The sequence below is a fragment of the Photinus pyralis genome, unplaced genomic scaffold (assembly GCF_008802855.1).
Source record: "Photinus pyralis isolate 1611_PpyrPB1 unplaced genomic scaffold, Ppyr1.3 Ppyr1.4_LG1, whole genome shotgun sequence".
NCBI lineage: Eukaryota > Metazoa > Arthropoda > Insecta > Coleoptera > Lampyridae > Photinus > Photinus pyralis.
The window spans coordinates 40,259,175-40,277,886 of NW_022170249.1; the positions used below are offsets into that span (position 1 = coordinate 40,259,175).

Here is an 18,712-nt window from a genome sequence, read left to right on the forward strand (position 1 = left end):
TAAGTGAATAGAGAAAATTAAATCGATAGCACTTAAACTGACACTTGATTGAAATGGGCTTTTATGTAAATAGTAAATCGCTTGTGCATTTTTTAATAATTTCAAATCTATGGCAATGAACTTGACCTCCTTTGTCGTATGGCGAAGTATGGCTATTTAATCGGAACCATTTTGGACAACACGCAAGGGTATCAGCAAAAAAATTAAACTAACCCAGATTACGTTTTGAACTTTAGTTGTGTCAATAAAAACGTTTGGGTGCGATGTCGAGAGAATGGCCAATTATTAAATTTGCATTATAAGTTAACACAATTGGCGATAAACAGAATGGAAGTTTTAAATTTCAATTATTTTATGGTTTAATTACAAACTTATTTTTAATTATATTATCAAGGTGAATAGGATTTTCTGTGATCGTGCCATTTCTGCTCTGCACTTGCGAGGAAGATCCAGATTGCAGATAAAATTGCAAATATCAGAAAAGGTAAACACAACAACTGAACTATTATCGTCCTTATCGTGGTTCTTTGAGGCACGTTGATAATATTATATGGAAATGTTTTCTGGCATTTCCGATTTCGACCGAATCGGAGAAGGAATATCGTCGTCGTTAAACACACGTGGTCACGTCGTTTATTCGCGTAGTAACGGGCAACGGCCAGTAGTAGTATATAACTGATATTGGCAGATGCGAAACCGAAAGCCGCTTTATTTCAATTTTCGATTTATTTGTTTATTTTTCTTTCGCGAAAAGGAAACATTCTTCAAGGACTATCGTCATACAAATTATGTAGGTTTCGATAAATCGCGTCTTAAATAAATCTGTGTGATTTAATCTAGAATTTGTGCCAACATTTTCGTGTTGTTATATTTGAAATTTAAAGAAACTACTTGCACGTGATTAGGAACAGTGCCTTAAGTTAATTTAAAACTTCCAACTTAATTCATGTGTAAATTAATACATGTAGAAAATGGATAGTTGGATGCATGAGGTGGTATGTTATATCATGACTTTTCTTTTGCTCATTTTTGCTAATTATGTCTTTCAATTTATCCATCGAAAATTTATTCAATTTAGGATCATAATGTAAACCAGTCTGCACGGTTTTTTTGGACCTTTGTGCATTTTAATGATTATGAACTTCTTGTGCACAACGCTCGTTGAAAAACGTATACATTCAATCAAGTAAATTCTCATATCACTATTGATTAGATTCTAACGTTGCGGCATAATTCATTATAACTTGTTTGAAGCTGACAAATATAATCAGTAGTTTTCCTTTATAATTTTGAAATTGGCATTGGGGATCCAAAACAAACAAATCAAAGGTCCATGTTTCATTCACAAGCTGCGTTTCCAAACTTTCTAAATTTGGAATTGCTTTAATTTTTTAACACACATGCAAATCAGGACGCTTTTTGGAATTTTGTAAAATTCCTACTCCAACACGGGTCTACAAAAACATTTAGATTTTGGGAATTTTTCGACATGAATTAATCAGGCTTTTGGAAATTGAATGTCTACGATTGCACTTTTTCCTCCACATGTTCTTTCAAATTTTCGACAGTTTGGGTTCCTTAAAATTCTAAAATACAAAATTTGAGATTTTTTCGGAATAGGAATATTTTTCGGATTGGAAACAGCGTCCCCAAAAACCATCCGCGGATTGTTCCTCTGGAATAGCTTAATAGGAAATACAAGCCAGTGATATTTTATGTTAATGGGCTACATTTTGGGAACCAAAACATTTTTTTTTCAGTCTCAAATATTTGGTTTGGAAGCACTTTTAAAATTTGTTTTTTGGACGTGTCAAGAAGATAGTACCTACACCTTTTTTTTTGTAACATTTTTTTCCAAAAGTGCGACCCTCCTCCAAAATGAAAGCTAGATAAAAAATGTTTCAACGAAATTTCGTATTTGGTGGTCTGTTAAGATGAAAATTCCTAATCTGCAATTAATGTTTGAAAATTAAAAAAAGAGGAAACCTGTAATTGTGAAAGGCCAAAATCGATTCATGGCCATAGGTAATTTGAAATTTTTTAAAAACAATATTCGTTCAGACCACGGCAGTTTTTAGCGCATTATCGCAAATTTATTTGTAAAAAGGTAGCTTTTAATCTCGGGCCGGCTGGCTGGGTGGCATCAAATGCGGACCCATAGAGGAATAGTTGTAGAAGGATGAGGAGTGAACGTCATTACTCCTACTGACTACGCGTGTTACCTGTAAAAAGGGATTATTGTTTAGATTTTACCATATTTAACTTTGGAATGGTTTCTGTATTTTGCATTTAACCAATACGAGGTATGTTGCATCATTACGCAGCATATTTTTAGCATATTTTCCAAAAGTAAAAGGAACGCTATGGTCCGCCCTGTATCCGTCTGTACCACTACTAGTCCTCCAGTTTAAGCTTTTTCCTTGTGGTTTCTTTTTTATACCGTATAGTAGGCCTAAAGCGCAGAGACCAGAACAACAACAGTTTATTTGGATTCGTCACTTCCTTCCCAAGTTATTGCTGATTCTGTGCGGGAAAAATGCGCCTTCGTCAGTCGCAAGCTCGGTTGCAAGTGCCCACCTTTTTAGCTTGTTCTCATTACGTATGTATTTTTAGGGCTTTAACCTTCGCTTAAGATTGTATTTTTTTACTGATTACAAACAAATGCTTTATGATACTGCTGAAATGACTACTACCGGGGCGGTGTAATTAACAACTTTAGGGACGGGGCTCTATGATACACTTTCCTTGTTCTATTTACATATGAACATGGGTAATTAAATGCAGATCGCAGCACTGATGTTTTAGGCTGAATGTCTCTTGTTTCTTGAAAGCCGCCATCGATTGGGTCCTTGTGTGGACGAGAAGTCAAGTCACATTGGCTGATTTTCCTCTTTCTTTACTGGCTTTTTTAAGGAAAACTATCTCTTTCTGGTCCACCTCCGAGACATGAGAACTCAATGCACTCCTCATCACAAACAAAACCACTTTCTGCTCATTTTGACGACACAACACTCACGACATCTTTAAATGTGACACCAAAAGATCCCACTGAAACAAACAAAACACTTAAGTATTTATCAAATCAAATTTATCAAAAAGAGCAAAAAAATGAGAGGCAAAAATGTTTTTTTTTCAAAATTACGGACTTTTAAGAGCGGATATCTCAAAAACTATAAGATATCGAAAATTTGACCGAGTAAAACTTGTAGCAAATTTCATTTTGTATGGGAGAATTTAAATTTCTCTAAAATAAGACCTGGGAATTCCCGGTCGAAACAATGCATGGATGCTTTGAACTTTTCCAACGGAAAATTTGTCTTAATAAAACCAATGTGGTTAGGGAAAATACATAAAATTAACTTCTTTGGTATTGCTGGAATCTTTTCGGGCGTTTTCCCAAAGAAATTGATGCATTAATGGTGATTTTGTCTGTAATATCTCCATATGGCATATAATGCTCCTATATACAAATTTTCAGCTCATCTTCCTATCTAAATTGGATAGATTCCTGTAAAATTTTCAACAATTCTAGAGGACTAGAAGTTGAGACATTTACAAGTAATCTGCAACCTCTGTCCTAGACTTTTGGTATGTAAGTTAATCTGTAAAAGTAGTTTCTTAGAGTATTAGTAAGTACATATTTTTCTCACGCCGTTGCCTAACGAATTAAAATTTTCCGTCATGCATAAAATTATTTTCATAATTCTCCATAATAATAACGGAGGAGTAAAGTACACAAAGTGTCTAATCGGAATTTATACAAAACAACATATTAAATTCCAACGAAATTAACATTTATATTGTTTGCTAATTTTATCTATTGATATCTAATTTTTCTATTGTGAAAAATAAAAACAACTTTTACCATCCGCACGTTAGTAAGGGATGTAATGACCCCCCACTGTTTTTGGCTGAAATACACATTACACATTTTAAAGCACCAGGAATCCGAAATCATACAAGATCTCGATGATGTCGGCTGTTTGTCTGTACTTTCATTTCCGGCTGAACCTATTGGAGCTATATTTGGTATACGGTACACATAGGTATTGTTAACTTAAGGCCATGTCCACATTTGCAACAGTATTCCGTGACGAACCTTGTCGCGAACCCGCATTTCGAACCGTACATTTTGAATTTCGTCGAACCGAACAACGTCGCGTACACACTAGTCCTAGTACATCATGCGTCGTAATCTTTCGAAAAACCGACTACTCATGGATCGCGGCGAATCTCGATCTGCGACCGAGTTCGCGGCGCGGATGTTGGCGACGGGACATTGTTGCAAATGTGGACATGCCTTTAGACATAAAAGCAAGAGCTCAAAAGCTTTTGGGCAGAATCGTGCAGGCGCAGAGGTGGGACCTGTGCTAGTCAACAGCAAATAAAATTGTTTAGCATAACACAACGAAGTTGAGGTAGCGCTTATGTGCTATATTTTCCGTCGTCTATCTGTCGGTCTGTCTGTTCCATCGAGATCTCGGCCCCTGGGCCACCTAGAGACTTCGGGGTTTCGCTAATGGATCGCTGCTATGGTCTATATTTTTTTCATTTAAAGTATTAAGTTCGTTATGTATGGTCAAAATCGGAAAGAGAAAAATGTATTTGTTTACAGTTTTGTGTGGGCTTTAGTGGGTCACGTTTATTGATTTTTATATTAACTTCACTCAGTCCATTTTATCATCATTTAGTTATCCAATCCTTTAAAAATGCGTAATGGTATTGATATTCTTGAGCAATCATTAGATAAGGATACTTTGTGAGAACTATTAAACGATTGCAGTTTATGATGGCTTGAGCATGTGACTTGAATAACGATAATCTTGTGCAAATAACGATAGTTCATGCCTACTAGGATAAGGAATGTATAGTTTCAGAATTGAGGATACTAAAATGTACGCTTGCAAAGTACAAACTATTATTAAATTGACAATCAGTGCAATAACGCCTTATAATTAGGGTAATAAAACAATTTAATCCGTTTTATTTAATTATTTTACCATAAATCTTTTTAATACAAAATCGCCAAATTACCAAAGAAGTGTACCTAAATTGTGTACAGAGAAGTCATGTTTTTGAAGTGACTACCTCTTATCGCTCGGTGTAGGTACATAATCTGTTTTGGACGGGGGTAAAATCTTCTCATGCGTAACGCTCAGCAGCCGAAGACGCGGTCGGCTATTTACAATTAATTGTTTAAAGCAGCGCATTAATGGCATTGCATTAAAATCGATGTGTCTTTGAAATTGACTAATATACACATTTAATAGTTATTTATTATACAAGACGATAAAGGGGTATTTTAACCATTGAGTGAAAGATGTTATGAATTAACTTTCACGAGATGGTTAGTTTCCCTGAATTTAATTTAGAGAAGTCAAAAATAGTAAGCAATCTTTTACGTCAAAATATGCTTAATATTGAAAATGTGTGTGTACAAAATATCATAAAAATATCTAAGAGTGATAAAAAAAATTTTTTCTTAAAATTTTAACACCCTGTATCTCAAAAACCAAGAGGTTTAGGACCGAGTGTTGATATAAATTTTTCTCCTTAAAATCATCGGAGGATTTACACCCTGTATTATCGGCACTCAATTAATCAACACCCTGTATAACGTTCATTTCGAATGTGTTCTTGGCGGCCTGTGCATGTTTATGTCTTGTTCATAACTCAGTCCAATAGATTAGATTTCCTATTTAAACTAAGGGTCTTTATAGAAGAGTATATTTTGATTTTGACATTGTAAACCATTTAATGTGTTTGGGATTTCCAAAACACTCGTCATTTCCGTAAACATTCAAAATGCATTGAAGGTTTGGTTTGGAACCTTGTGAAAACGCCACAAACCAATGGTATTAAGATTATTTGATCTATCACAAACTCATTTGGCCGAATTATTCGACTGCGCCGCCTCACTTCACATTTAAAAAATATTGGGGACAATGTTCGCCTTGGAACTAAAGATCTCCAGACCCCACGTTTGTGCGTAGATGCGGAATTTTTAGCATGTGGTAATGTATCGTTTTATATTACGCTGTTTTCCCCTTTACGATAATCAACTTGTGTTAATATGCACACGAAAAAGAGCAAAAAAATTATGTTCGAAGGAATTAAACACGCAATGAAATAAAGTTTGTTGTAATTAAACAAAACGACGTTTAATTCGCATTATTCATGCAATAGATTATGTGCAAATTAAAATGCAAATTATTTCGTATTCACATTGACATGTATATCGCAAAAAAATGTTAACGATATTCCGTTCTCTTCTATTTTAACAATCGAAGTTATGGCAATTTCCGCCCAAATGGGAAAGCTTATACTATTCAATCTCTGCAAACGGTAGCCGATAAATTATATCAATTGTAACCTCGATTGTAACGAATCGCACGAGAAAAGAAGATTTTACTTAAATTTGGACCAGTTTTATTCGACTTTTTATTGCTAGGATCTCGATCCACATAGATGAAGAGACACTAGTTCGTAACAGCTTTTTTTGATCCCATGATTAACGTTCTGTGGAACTCCACGCATAAGATAATTTCTTATTACATTCCCATTTACTGTGCTCATAATAATTAAACACTGACCAACACACTAAATTTGTTTCTTTTATAGCTATAGTACTTAATGACAAAAAAACTCCAGCCGTAATAAAAACGTACAATAGACGTATTGATTGTGCAATGAGGGGTAAAAATTTAATTGTCACCCGGTATACCCCTCGGAGGTCGGGGAGTTATAAACTCCCGCGCGAGACGTGCTAAAATGTTGCTGTGCCTTCGAAGTGACTAGCCAAGCCATAACTTTTATTGATTTGGGAGACGAATGAATGCAAGATTTGCGATTGTGAATTGCTTTTACACGCAATTGCCGTCTCTGTAAAGTGTAATGAATTCAAATAGACAGCAAGGTTTTTAGTGCACCTCTGTCACTGTTTGTACTATTTGTTTACACCTGACAAAACCATTTTTCAACATCCCATAAGTACAAATGGCTTCTTCGGTAAAGAATACGATCCTACATTTAGAGCGATAAATTTGGGCTTAATTTGTGGCAGTACTCGTATAATATGAACTGACGTCAGAAGGTAATAGGGAAAGTAATTTATGTCTATAAATATTAATCTGCATCACTAGATATTTATAACCTTAAATGGAAATAATACGAGGGGTTTTTATTGAGTTGCAAACGTTTAGCAGGTTGAGTCCGTCTCCGTTCGGACATATAAGCAAATAGATGTTTGAAAGACCGATTTGATTCAAATTGTTATAGTACAGTCAAATTAGATCAAATTTCCACGAATAGCGGAAGTAATTGAAAGAAAGCTGAAAATTGGTATAGAGGTACATTAGGGCTTATATTCGAACATACTAAAAGTCGGGGCCGAAACTCCTAGAGCTCGAGCCGCCATCTTGGAAAAAAGGTACTCCAAATCACTTTTTCGCTGATATCTCGGTAATCGTGCATTCTAGCAAGTAAAGTTTCATATAAAAAAAGAAAGATAATAAAATTTTGTATAAAAAAGATGGTATGCACTTTTTTTGTATTTTCGATATTTACGTCGATATTCCACATTGAATATAGAGCATACTCTTTTTTCAGATGTAGGTGCATTACTTTCAGCACTCGCGTGCTTTAAACATGAATATGTTTAAAAAATTGATTTAGTTGACATTTTAGGGCATGTTGACCAGTGAAGAGAAGGGCAGTTTTATCTAAAATTAAACACTTACGACATATCGTACTCACTCAACAGATGTGTGTTTTGTATTTCTCGTTAATACAATCACTGTTAATGTATGGAATTGTTGGCTGGGGGTATTTTATGCTAGTGAATCCTTAAACAGCCTTATACAGGTTGGTGCCTAGCACGACGCAGCACAGGGAGTCAATGGTAATTTCTTTATAGTCAATTACTAGCTCCCCTAATTATTTTAGAGCAAAAGTCTAAAGAAGTTTTTGTAGAGAAAAAAATACTGCATATGTTCATACTATTACCAAAGAGTACCCGGTACCTCTCTTTGCTATTACTTATAATTTTCCGTTTTTCAAAATCGTAGAAATCGACAAAATAAAAAATTACATTTTTATAAATCAGTGATGCTTGGGAATCTTTTAACAAACTACAAGCGCATCGCATCTAAGTTAACTTTAACATTTCTCGTCAGTTAAATATACATGATAAACAATTTTATGACTAACTAATTTATAAACAAGTATAAATTTAATAAACGTCAAAGGCAAATAATGAAACGTGATCGCTGTATTTTTTAGGTAATTCTAAGGCATATCTGTTTTATTGAAAAATGAACCTTTTTATTTTGTTAATTTCTACGGTTTTGAAAAACGGAAAATTATAAGTAATCGTATGAACAGATGCAGTATTTTTTTCTCTAAAAAACTTCTTTAGACTTTTGCTCTAAAATAATTAGGGGAGCTAGTAATTGACTATAAAGAAATGACCATTGACATCCCTGTGCCGCGTTGCGCTAGGCACCACCCTGTATAAGGAATCAAATGTAATGAATTTACGCCAACTTTACTGTAACAAAATCCTCCAGTTCAGAAAAACATCCAAAATTACTGCCCAACATGCACTCTCATTATACACGCCAGGAAGACCATAATATACTTTTTCCAAGGTCTGAAAAAACAATCGGTAAACGATGTGCTCAGTACATTGCTCCAAGGCTTTATTCCATTCTACCGCGCGAAATGAAAAAGATATCTACCCTCGTATCTACCTATACCGCTTTCATGAAAAAAGTGCAGGTGTGGATACTGGAACAGCGCTATGTACCTACTATTTCGCGAATTGTTAATGGAATTGTTTAGTTTAGTTTATTATTTTTAGTATTTTTTTTATGAAATGAAGTCAAGTTTGATTTATATTTTTTTTGTAAATGCCCCATATCAATTACAAGTAGTTCAAACGACTTTGGATTTTGGCAATATTTATTTTTCTTAGTTTCCTTATGTAGGTATCTTTTGTATTCGGCTATATAGTATAAAAATAAATATATTATGTATTATTTCCTTCTCTTAGGTGGTCAACAGGCCTTAACAATGTCAGTCAATATTTTAAACATATGTTTAAAGCACGCGAGCGCTGAAAGTAATGCACCTGCATCTGAAAAAAGATTATGCTCTATATTCAATGTGGAATATCGACGTAAATAACGAAAATACAAAAAAAGTGCGTACCATCTTTTTTATACAAAATTTTATTATCTTTCTTTTTTCATATAAAACTTTACTTGCTAGAATGCACGGTTACCGAGATATCAGCGAAAAAGTGATTTGGAGTACCTTTTTTCCAAGATGGCGGCTCGAGCCACTAAGAGTTTGGTCCCGACTTTTAGTATGTTCGAATACAAGCCCTAATGTACCTCTATACCAATTTTCAGCTTTCTTTCAATTATTTCCGCTATTTTTCCTAATTTGACTGGCCTGTTACTAATGAACTGCTCATCGTCATGTTGTTCTTCCTCATGGGTCCCCGACATTTGCATCACCGCACTCCTATCCAGGTTCTGCTGCTTCGTTGCAGGATTCCATACTCTGTATCCAGCTGGGTAGTATCCGAGGAACATCGCCTTCTAGTCCATGGGCCAGTCGACATGACGGTATCATTTGGGGATAACATTTTCCTTTTTACAGTGGTTATACAGCTTTATTAGGATGCCAAAAAACCATGATTGCCATCTCAAAGCGGTAGCTAATAGAAATGGTGGTCAATCAAAGATGGCGGATGGAGTTTTATAAAATCAACTACCTATATCTCTGAAATTATTGATCCAATTTCATTATTCTTTTTTTGTAAATGAAAGCTCTTTGTATGTGCTATAAATATTGTTATAAGTACTTTTTCGATAAAATCAACTGTTAATAAGTAATTTAAAAAAATGGTTTTTTAAAAATTTCTTTCCGACCTGTATTAATACACAATAAATGGTAAAATATGCGTATATATATGCAGAATATTAGTGAAAAATATGCAAACAGTTTTGATGTATATGCACACATATGCAAAATTATATATGTTGCATATTTTCTAATAAAAAAGGAATTACGGTAAACACTAGCAGTAAGATGTTTCTCTAAGTTTTCTGCACGAAATGATTGCCTCCTGTCGCTAAGAATTAATTTATAAGCACTAAGCAGAGAAACTTCTCTCTACATCAACAAAAGTAATAGGTGCATTAGAAAACGACAAACCATTGGCAGCAATTTCCGAACCTTCCGCAATATCACCCATCAACACCGTAGAGAAAGAGAAAGATAAAATAGTTTGGAAATGATCTAATTAAATCAATAAAATATACACCATTTTTTTATTGAGGTTTATGCGAGCGTTTATGCTATATGCTACAAGTAAAAAAAATGTAAATGTTTTTTTTTTAATTTTACTTAATGGGTAGTTGGCTACGCTTCTATCCCAAGAAGAGACATGTACTGGGAAAAGTATCTAAGGACGCCACTATTAAAGTGTGCGCAGTTATTTCAAGAAATCGATTTCAGCACATTATTGTAAATATTCATTGTTGCGATAATCCTCGCGATAATCAATTGGACCAAAATGACCAAAAGCTGAAACGAAGATTTAAAGATGTGGCACCACTGGAATAAAAAGCACATAGTTATTGATCAAAGTATGGCGTAAACAATCTCTAACGTAAATTTAATTACGTGATTTATGATTTAATATAGTATATTACGTCATAAGGTTGTAATGTGCGTATTGAGGTGAGTAGAAAAATTGCAATTTTACGAACCTGTAATACCAAAAATTAAAACCGAATGACGTACCATACTTTTTCTACGACCTCCGTAAATTTCGTAGTGAAAATAAGACAAAACCCGAAACGACGTTGTAGATAATTATCACTTCCAAACGTACAATGATCTATTCTAATTTTTCCATTACGCACAGGTCTAGGTAATGGCTACTAATATAATGCCTTTCTAGGCAGGTCGTAGAAAAATGAATTTATCAAGTCCTTAAATGGATTTATCTATAACAGTTTCTACTCACTTCTACACAATTTATAGCATGTAAATTTATCACATACGAACGCAAACTTAACTAATAAATAAACTTCGGCATCGATATTGGAACTTTCATTAAACACAATTCGATTTGCTATTATAGGAAACGGAAATCATGGACATTTCTCTACCATCATTTTGAAGTACCTTTTGGAAGTTAAGTAAAATTGTGCCTAGAATATTTTGGCGAAATTTTTGGAGCTTATCGTTCAGTGCTATAGATTTTTTAGTTCTGAGGGGAATGGGCTACTGTAATTTCTAACATCATTACCGATTCTTTTTTTACAATGTAAATGAAACCAGATTGTTATAAAATAGCATTAGGTTCAGTTTGGCTCAAATATTGTTTACATATATTGAAAAAAATTAAGGTTTTTTACGGATTTAAAATATACCATCTCAAAAGTCCACCGCGTCCGCGTGGGTACCACATTTTTATACGTTTTAGGATTTATTCAATTTTATGAAATGAAAACGTTCCATTTCATATCGGCAGTTACTTCAGAGACCGTAGTTAGGTTCAATTGAAATTTTTGATATTGGTCAACATTTGAGAAATACGACTCCTGATATTTTCTGATCAGAATTAATGCAATTATATTTTGAAACTCGTCCAATATCTGATCTATCGTATTTTAAACGGGCGAGACACACTGGCTCCTGACATTATAATCGCGTGATCACTAGGACAGTCAATTAAAAAGCAGGTATGTAGCTTTTGAATTACCTGTTGTATGCCATACTTTTTAGAATAATGGGTTTGTTGTTCATGAAAAATCAATCGGGTTGAAAAATTCAACCTTGAACTCATTACTTCATTTTAGTTCGGTTCATAGAATTACAATATAAATAGAGTAGGTAAATTCATTTTTATATTTAAATGAGGTTTTTGCTTCTCGGTGCTATTTGTGCATGCGTATGGCGAGGTATGCAAATTTTTTAATGAATCATGACAATGTTTCATTACGAAAAGATGAACTAAGTTAACCCAGGTTAGTTTTCGACTCGTTTATATTTAAATTTCGGCTATTTATATGACGAAGGACTCGAAAAACAAGCCATGTTTACATTAATTCCGAAATCGTGTACACAAACAATGTCTGATATTCCCGTAGTATTTGGTTACTTTTGCTTTGCCATTTAATAAATAAATGTCTGGCAAAACCGGTGGAGGCGTCATCCACCGCGTGGACAAAAAAGGTTTCTTTGATTTATGATTTGGATAAAGCGGGATTAAAAATAGTTAATAAATTGTCCATTAAGAAACATGTATACAGTACAAAACAATGGCAGGCTTAAAAAATGGGCGTGATAAAATTCCACTTTCATGGTCAAGGTTATACACGGGAGATTCTTTATGAATACAGTTGTCTTGCGCTCGGCCAATTTATGACGTCATTTTAAATAGCCGATGCCAAATTCTTTGCAAAATATTTCTTTGGTGCACATTTTATTTGCTGCAATTTAAGAAACTAAATCGGGTTGCGTAATTTTATTCACTTTGTTTACGTTCTTACAATCAGCCTTGATATTACTTTTATTATTTTTAGTTTTATGTATTTTGGGAAATGGTGTCAATCACATAAATAAATATTTACTTAGGTGGTACATATTCTCTTTGTGCTAGATAGTAAGTATTTTGACCTATACATACTGGAAAAATTTCGCTATTTACATCTTGTGTAATTTCCATTTTGATGGGCACTGGGAACGCCCACCCAAGGTTCTAGAAATATTCAACAGCAATAAATAGAAGTAATTCTTTAATTATTATTATTATTATTGTCTTTCTTGGCACATTTTTTAATAGATCGTTTTAAGCCAATTAAAATTGGTTATCCAAGCGTAATTCTGAATTTTGGGTTTCGGTGGTACACGTGTAAATGACAGGTGCCACTAAACTAATATTCTCTCCCACAATTTATTTGAAGGTTTTACGTTGTTGGATGGGATTTAACAAGCGTGCGTTTTTTTCTTTCATAATATAAGCTCCTGCAAGGGAGTGGGCGATTTTAAGTTGGAACTTGGTACAACCGCCTAACGATTCTCAAAAATTATTTTTTTGTATATCCTCTTAACCGCAAACACAGTGCCAAATTGGCCCGAAAAAATAGACACGACATGACCTACCGCAAAATTTAAACTGAACCACGAGATATTTATATTTTAATAGTTTTTCTAAGAAACGTTGATGAGTATCTATATCTACGTTGGAGTTTTGCGCAAGTGTACCGTAGATTTAACTATTCGATAATCTGGACACACGTCCCATAGCTTCATATTTTTTGACACTTCCAGGACATATGAGAGCCGACGTACAAGTTCTGCAAATAAACTGCTCTTTTTCGTATGCGTTTTCTTATAATTTTTCCTTATTTGTGGTACCTATCAATTTTTTTGGTCCCTTGAATAATAAATACCTACTTTGTCCGAGTTACATACTTGATTTACGGATTATGAGTTTTTTTTAATTATTACATACTTAATCAATTTTCTACGATTACTGTATTACGTTCAAATAATGTAATAGGTAAAATATATTGGATGAATATTATCTTATTCTTTACTAGTCTTAGGGTTTAGAGCGATATTTACATCGGAAGCTGCATTTTATGCAGAAAGCAAGCCGCTTTTCCCAGTAATACTAGGGACCAATATGAATGATGCCTAGTAAATTGTGACTAAAACAAATAAACCATTGTGTGTGTAACGGTACGAAACCCTTTATGCTCAACGTCATATTAATACAGGAAAAAAATACCAAGATATATAGATAAATACATATCGTCTGTGATGTAAATTACTGAAATCAGTGCACTCATTTTGATTGTACGAGGCGCCACATCGCGTGTAGTGACGGCTTTCAAAACCACACGCTTCTCTTATAATTCGTATAGTGCAAAAACTACTGGACGGATTGTCAACAATTATTTTTTGGTTTGTAGGTAATATTGTCAGCTTTTATTTAAATGAGAAAATACGTGAACATATTATAGGATATTTAGTAGTTATTTTCATTAGAACGAAGAAATTAATTAGAAAATTTCACAATTTTCTTTTATATTCAGACGCCATCTTTATTTTCTTAAACATTATTTTTCTTTTGATTACAGGTGTCAATACGAATTGATTGACACCCCAATCACTAAAATCGGTGCAACCGTTTTGGGTCTACAAATTTTTGAAATTATGCAGTCGCCATTTTAGAAAACGTCCGCCATTTTGAATTACAGTGAGTAAAATTTTCATTTCCTCGGACGAAATCATTCATATCGGTCCCTAGTATTACTGGGAAAAGCGGCTTGCTTTCTGCATAAAATGCAGTTTCATTTTGCTAAGTCCTATGACTATACGAAGCGTTTGTTTTTGCTAATCCTTAATAACCTTAATAACCTTTCATAACAGTCCTAATTTACTCACTGCTATTTGCTCGCTTAGCGAAAGAATGTTATCTATTCTATGGTTAGTTTCAAGCCAATATACGACAAAAAACGAGATTTGTTTGTTACAATCTGCACAGGGTGTCCCATTAATAATTGTCACAGGAACCGTTAATTGCACAGCTTCGGGAAAAAATTTTGTTAACAAAAGGAGCCAAGAGAAATCGCTTGAAATTATTTTCAAGTTTCTAGCTTGCATTTACATTTTTGTTATCTGAAAAGTACGTTGTTGTTTTGTTTTTTTAATAACAGATTTGGATTCAGTAGACACAAATATACACAATTTTAGTAATTTGACCGTCTTTCAAACTTCTACCACTATAAGAAAGTTAGCAATAGTGCCGACTTAATTGTGTTGACTGTATAACCGATGTAGTAGTTAAACCTACGATGCAGGCAGACAGACGGGCTTACTTTTTCCCTATGGCGTTCATTTTTGTTTCAATCCCGTAACTTGACGATATCACAATTTACCATTTTAATACTGTTATAAGATTATTATATTAATTTTTACAACTTAATAACGTGACATACATTAGCAAGTAAACATCAGATAAGGTTATCATGGTGAATGTGAAGAATCGACATTTCCCATTTATTTTAGAAAAAGCACTTCATATCATTTTGGACCTTATAGTCGACGTAATAACGAATATCATTGTTATTATGGTAACGTACGTAAAAGTGATGTCTAGTTTGGCGCTAGGTTGGCACATGTGCTATATCATTTCGAAACGTTCTTCGTGTGTTTGGATACTAAATTCGTTGTTTAATCTACAACGTTAAATGAAAATCTCCATAATCTAGTAGTATCTTGGTATGTTCACGATCGATTTTTCTTAAAAATAACGAACCGAGTTTTGCGACTACAGACAGTCTATTAAGTAAAAAAATCACATTATTATGTAAATTGTTGTACCGAATTGATAATAATAATCTCTAATGTTACTTGTTTAACGTAGTTACAACAAACAGACCTATTAACATTGCAGAAAATGACAACATTAGCGGATCGGCAATGTGTTTTGTCACTTTGAAAAACTGAAGTTTAGCTGGAACATAATCAATCACTGCCCGAAGATGACGATATGTAAATAATTTATATTAAAAATTCATACTTACAATACAATAATTAATAATTACTGTTGTTCGTGAAATTTTTTATCGGTAAGTTGTTAAAGCGGATCTATAAAGCGTGATCGGCTGTCTTAACCATCCAAACGAAATTCCTTAGTTAGTTCATCACTTTCTTTACATTTTTACATTCGAGTTTTTGTACCTAGCACGTCTATGTCATAGGTTAGCAAAACCAATATCCTTGTTTTTAATGATATGTGTTACGACTTACAGCAAACATTTTTTTGTAATCTCTGCAGTACAAGCGTTTTCATTGCAATATAGCAAAAATATGAATTAAGAGTTTTGGCAGCTAGAAGCTCCAAAACCTTGCTCCACAAATTTTAAGTTTTTAGCTTCGTGTTCATATATGCAATCCCAAGTCCAATCCTTATTTTTCATCAAAATTGGGGTCCAAATTTGAAGGCATCTTTAGCGCTAATTTCATACTTGTGATCTTTCCAAAGCGACAATCATCAGATGGCAAAAATTAAATTTGCTGCGCTAAATTACATATATTCGTTTTTATGATTCTGGGAGCGAATTGTATATATGATAAGAAATTTATCAAAAGCAAATAATGAAAATTGAAGCGAGATAAATGGATGTGAATTGAGCAAGAATTCAGTACAGGTAAGTTTATGTCCAGGATCAGAAGATATCATGAATATGATCTTCGTAAATTATGATTGGAGAGCCTGTGCTTTATCACCAATTGACAAAGCACTGTCTTGCTGAAAAAATTTAATTTAAGTTAATTTAATCATGTAACAATTAGCGATTCATATCAATTATGAAAATAATCCCCAAATGTGACCATCGTCTACGTTTCGACGTTTCGTTGTAATAAAATGCATAATTTAAACTTTTTCCCTAAACATACGAATAAAATTCCCTCGATTTGCGTATTTTAATCGTAAATTATCAGAAGGTATATACTTTAAAAGCATTTGTCTGTCAAACTCGCCTTATGGCAAGATATATGGCCGCCGGTTATACGTTAGCAACCGGATTATTTTCACGATCAAGGTTAAGTAAAATGCAAGGAGACGACGAGACGTTCTTGTTTGTGTTGCTGCATCACTGCATTTGGGGAGGAACCACTTAAAAAACTTCTAATTTTATATCTACACATCGAGTGGTGCCTGCGCCTGCAGGTGATAGAGGTATTTTATTACATCCCATTTAAATTTATCTACTTTTAATGAACGTTCACGTTTAAAATGTGATTATCTAACAGTTCCCTTGTTTTTAGATTGTGATAATTATCATTTGCTTAAGTCATGGAAACGGTATCTGAAGGAATTTTGAATTCATTGACGCCAGTAACTATAATATGTTTTAATGTTATTCGTGTACTGAATTAAATTTTCTTGTTAAATTAGGGGCATTTGTGAGTGTGTCTAGATAATTTTTTTTGAAATTTAATTTTGTTTGACACTTTCGGCGTTTTGAAAATTCAAATGCATCTTACAGGGCCGAAAATATTCTAAACTAGCAGTCCCGTCTTTGGGAAATCCCGTACCTCGTTCCCGTGGGAACTTCGATAAGTCTCTTTGGAGTACCCTTACGACCTACCTTCAAAGGAGCCTACTAATGTCCCCAAAACTCCCTTTTTTGTTGTGAAACATAAAATTCTATTTTTTTTCCCGTTCCCCTTGGAATTTGGGTTTGAATGCCTGAAAAGCAACCGGCAGATTCTAAAGAACGAGCACTAACGCATTTATTTTACTGCCCGCGTTTTAAAAAATGCCTAGGCATTTGTAATATAAAATGACGATTTATACAAAATGCCTACGATGCACTACATTTTTCAGATGTTCCCATACAAGAAAGATTCAAGAAAATCATAAGATCGGTAGATCTAGGTAGCCATGCTACCGGACCACTTCTTCCGATCCAACGATTGGGAAAAGTTCAGATAATCTAACATTACTGTTGAAAGGAGGATACGTCGTCATGTTGATATCATACGAGTTGAACGCAATTCCAGCGGTAACTCAACAAATAGTCAACTAACATTTCTTGAGTTCTCGCAAGAACGTTATTGGTGGCGTTAGCATGTTAAAATTCTACAAGATGCCCGCCTACAATTCTTACCTCCAACATTTCTTGGAAGAACAGCCTGGGGTTTCTCGTCTCTCCATTTGTAAACGTCCTTAAAAGGTTAACATAGCTTTTTGATAAAAGGTGGGCATCAGTAAATGAACGGAAAATGGAAAATTTGTCCGATAGGTATTTTCGCACGATTATGGCGCTGTGCGCTGGTACACCATCCTGTTGAAACCAGTTTTTTTATGTACCGTATATCGTTGTATTCGTAATAAAGTAAAATTAAAATAAAATAGCAGCAGAAAAAATAAAAACAAAATCGGTAAATTTCCGTTTTTCTGGCAATCTTCGGAATTAATCGGAATTTTCTTGTTTTTTCTTTACAGCATGATAATCAGTCTTATTCTCGTGGCATTTGTTATTTTAGCAAATTTGCTACGTTTAACGAATTTGTTAAGTCGCGTTTAACAAATTGTTAAGTAGTTTTGTTCGTTTGCAATTCTGGTGGCACTTTGCTAGAAGCGAGTTAACAAGTAAGGGCGTGGCTACGGTTTTGCTACGCCATACCGCATGAATGTAGCCGTTTCTTGTCCGTATTCCGAAAATACGCACAAATAGTTCGAAAAACATTTTCTTTTTGAAAGAACTCCAAGAAATTGCAGCAGCTCTGAATAAATTAACTAACTGCTGTTCTCCACGACATAGTAGCTGCGATTTGGAGCCGAAATAGTTGAATTCGCCTAAAATATTTTTATATTTTTTAGTTATCGTTACTATTATTCTTCACGCTTACCTACTCTTATCTCGTTTGATATATTTTATGAGTTTATTTTAGTTTATTAACTTGTTCTTTTCGGACTTTCATTTTTTAATTCAAGATAAAACAACTCGCCTGCAATATCAGGAATATCTACATTTCTGCAGGAAAAAAGCGGCTGTTTGAGGCAAATATTAAGAAAGATGTTCCTTCCAAAAATGATTTGTAGGAAGCACTCGCCTTGGCCCTCAATAATCTCGATGGTACATAGAGATTGGTGCTTACCTTCGTC

At 34.1% G+C, this 18,712-nt stretch overlaps 1 protein-coding gene across 2 annotated transcripts in view; it reads left to right on the plus strand.

The window, feature by feature from the left end:
• The first annotated feature begins 648 nt into the window (after positions 1 to 648).
• Positions 649 to 18,712, plus strand: part of LOC116182458 (steroid hormone receptor ERR2-like) — a 33,104-nt gene continuing 15,040 nt past the window's right edge. For both annotated transcript variants that reach the window (XM_031502995.1, XM_031503001.1), the window contains exon 1: positions 649 to 790. In XM_031502995.1, the coding sequence (XP_031358855.1) occupies positions 689 to 790 (102 nt within the window). In that variant the 5' untranslated portion in view covers positions 649 to 688. The remainder of the gene's footprint in view (positions 791 to 18,712) is intronic.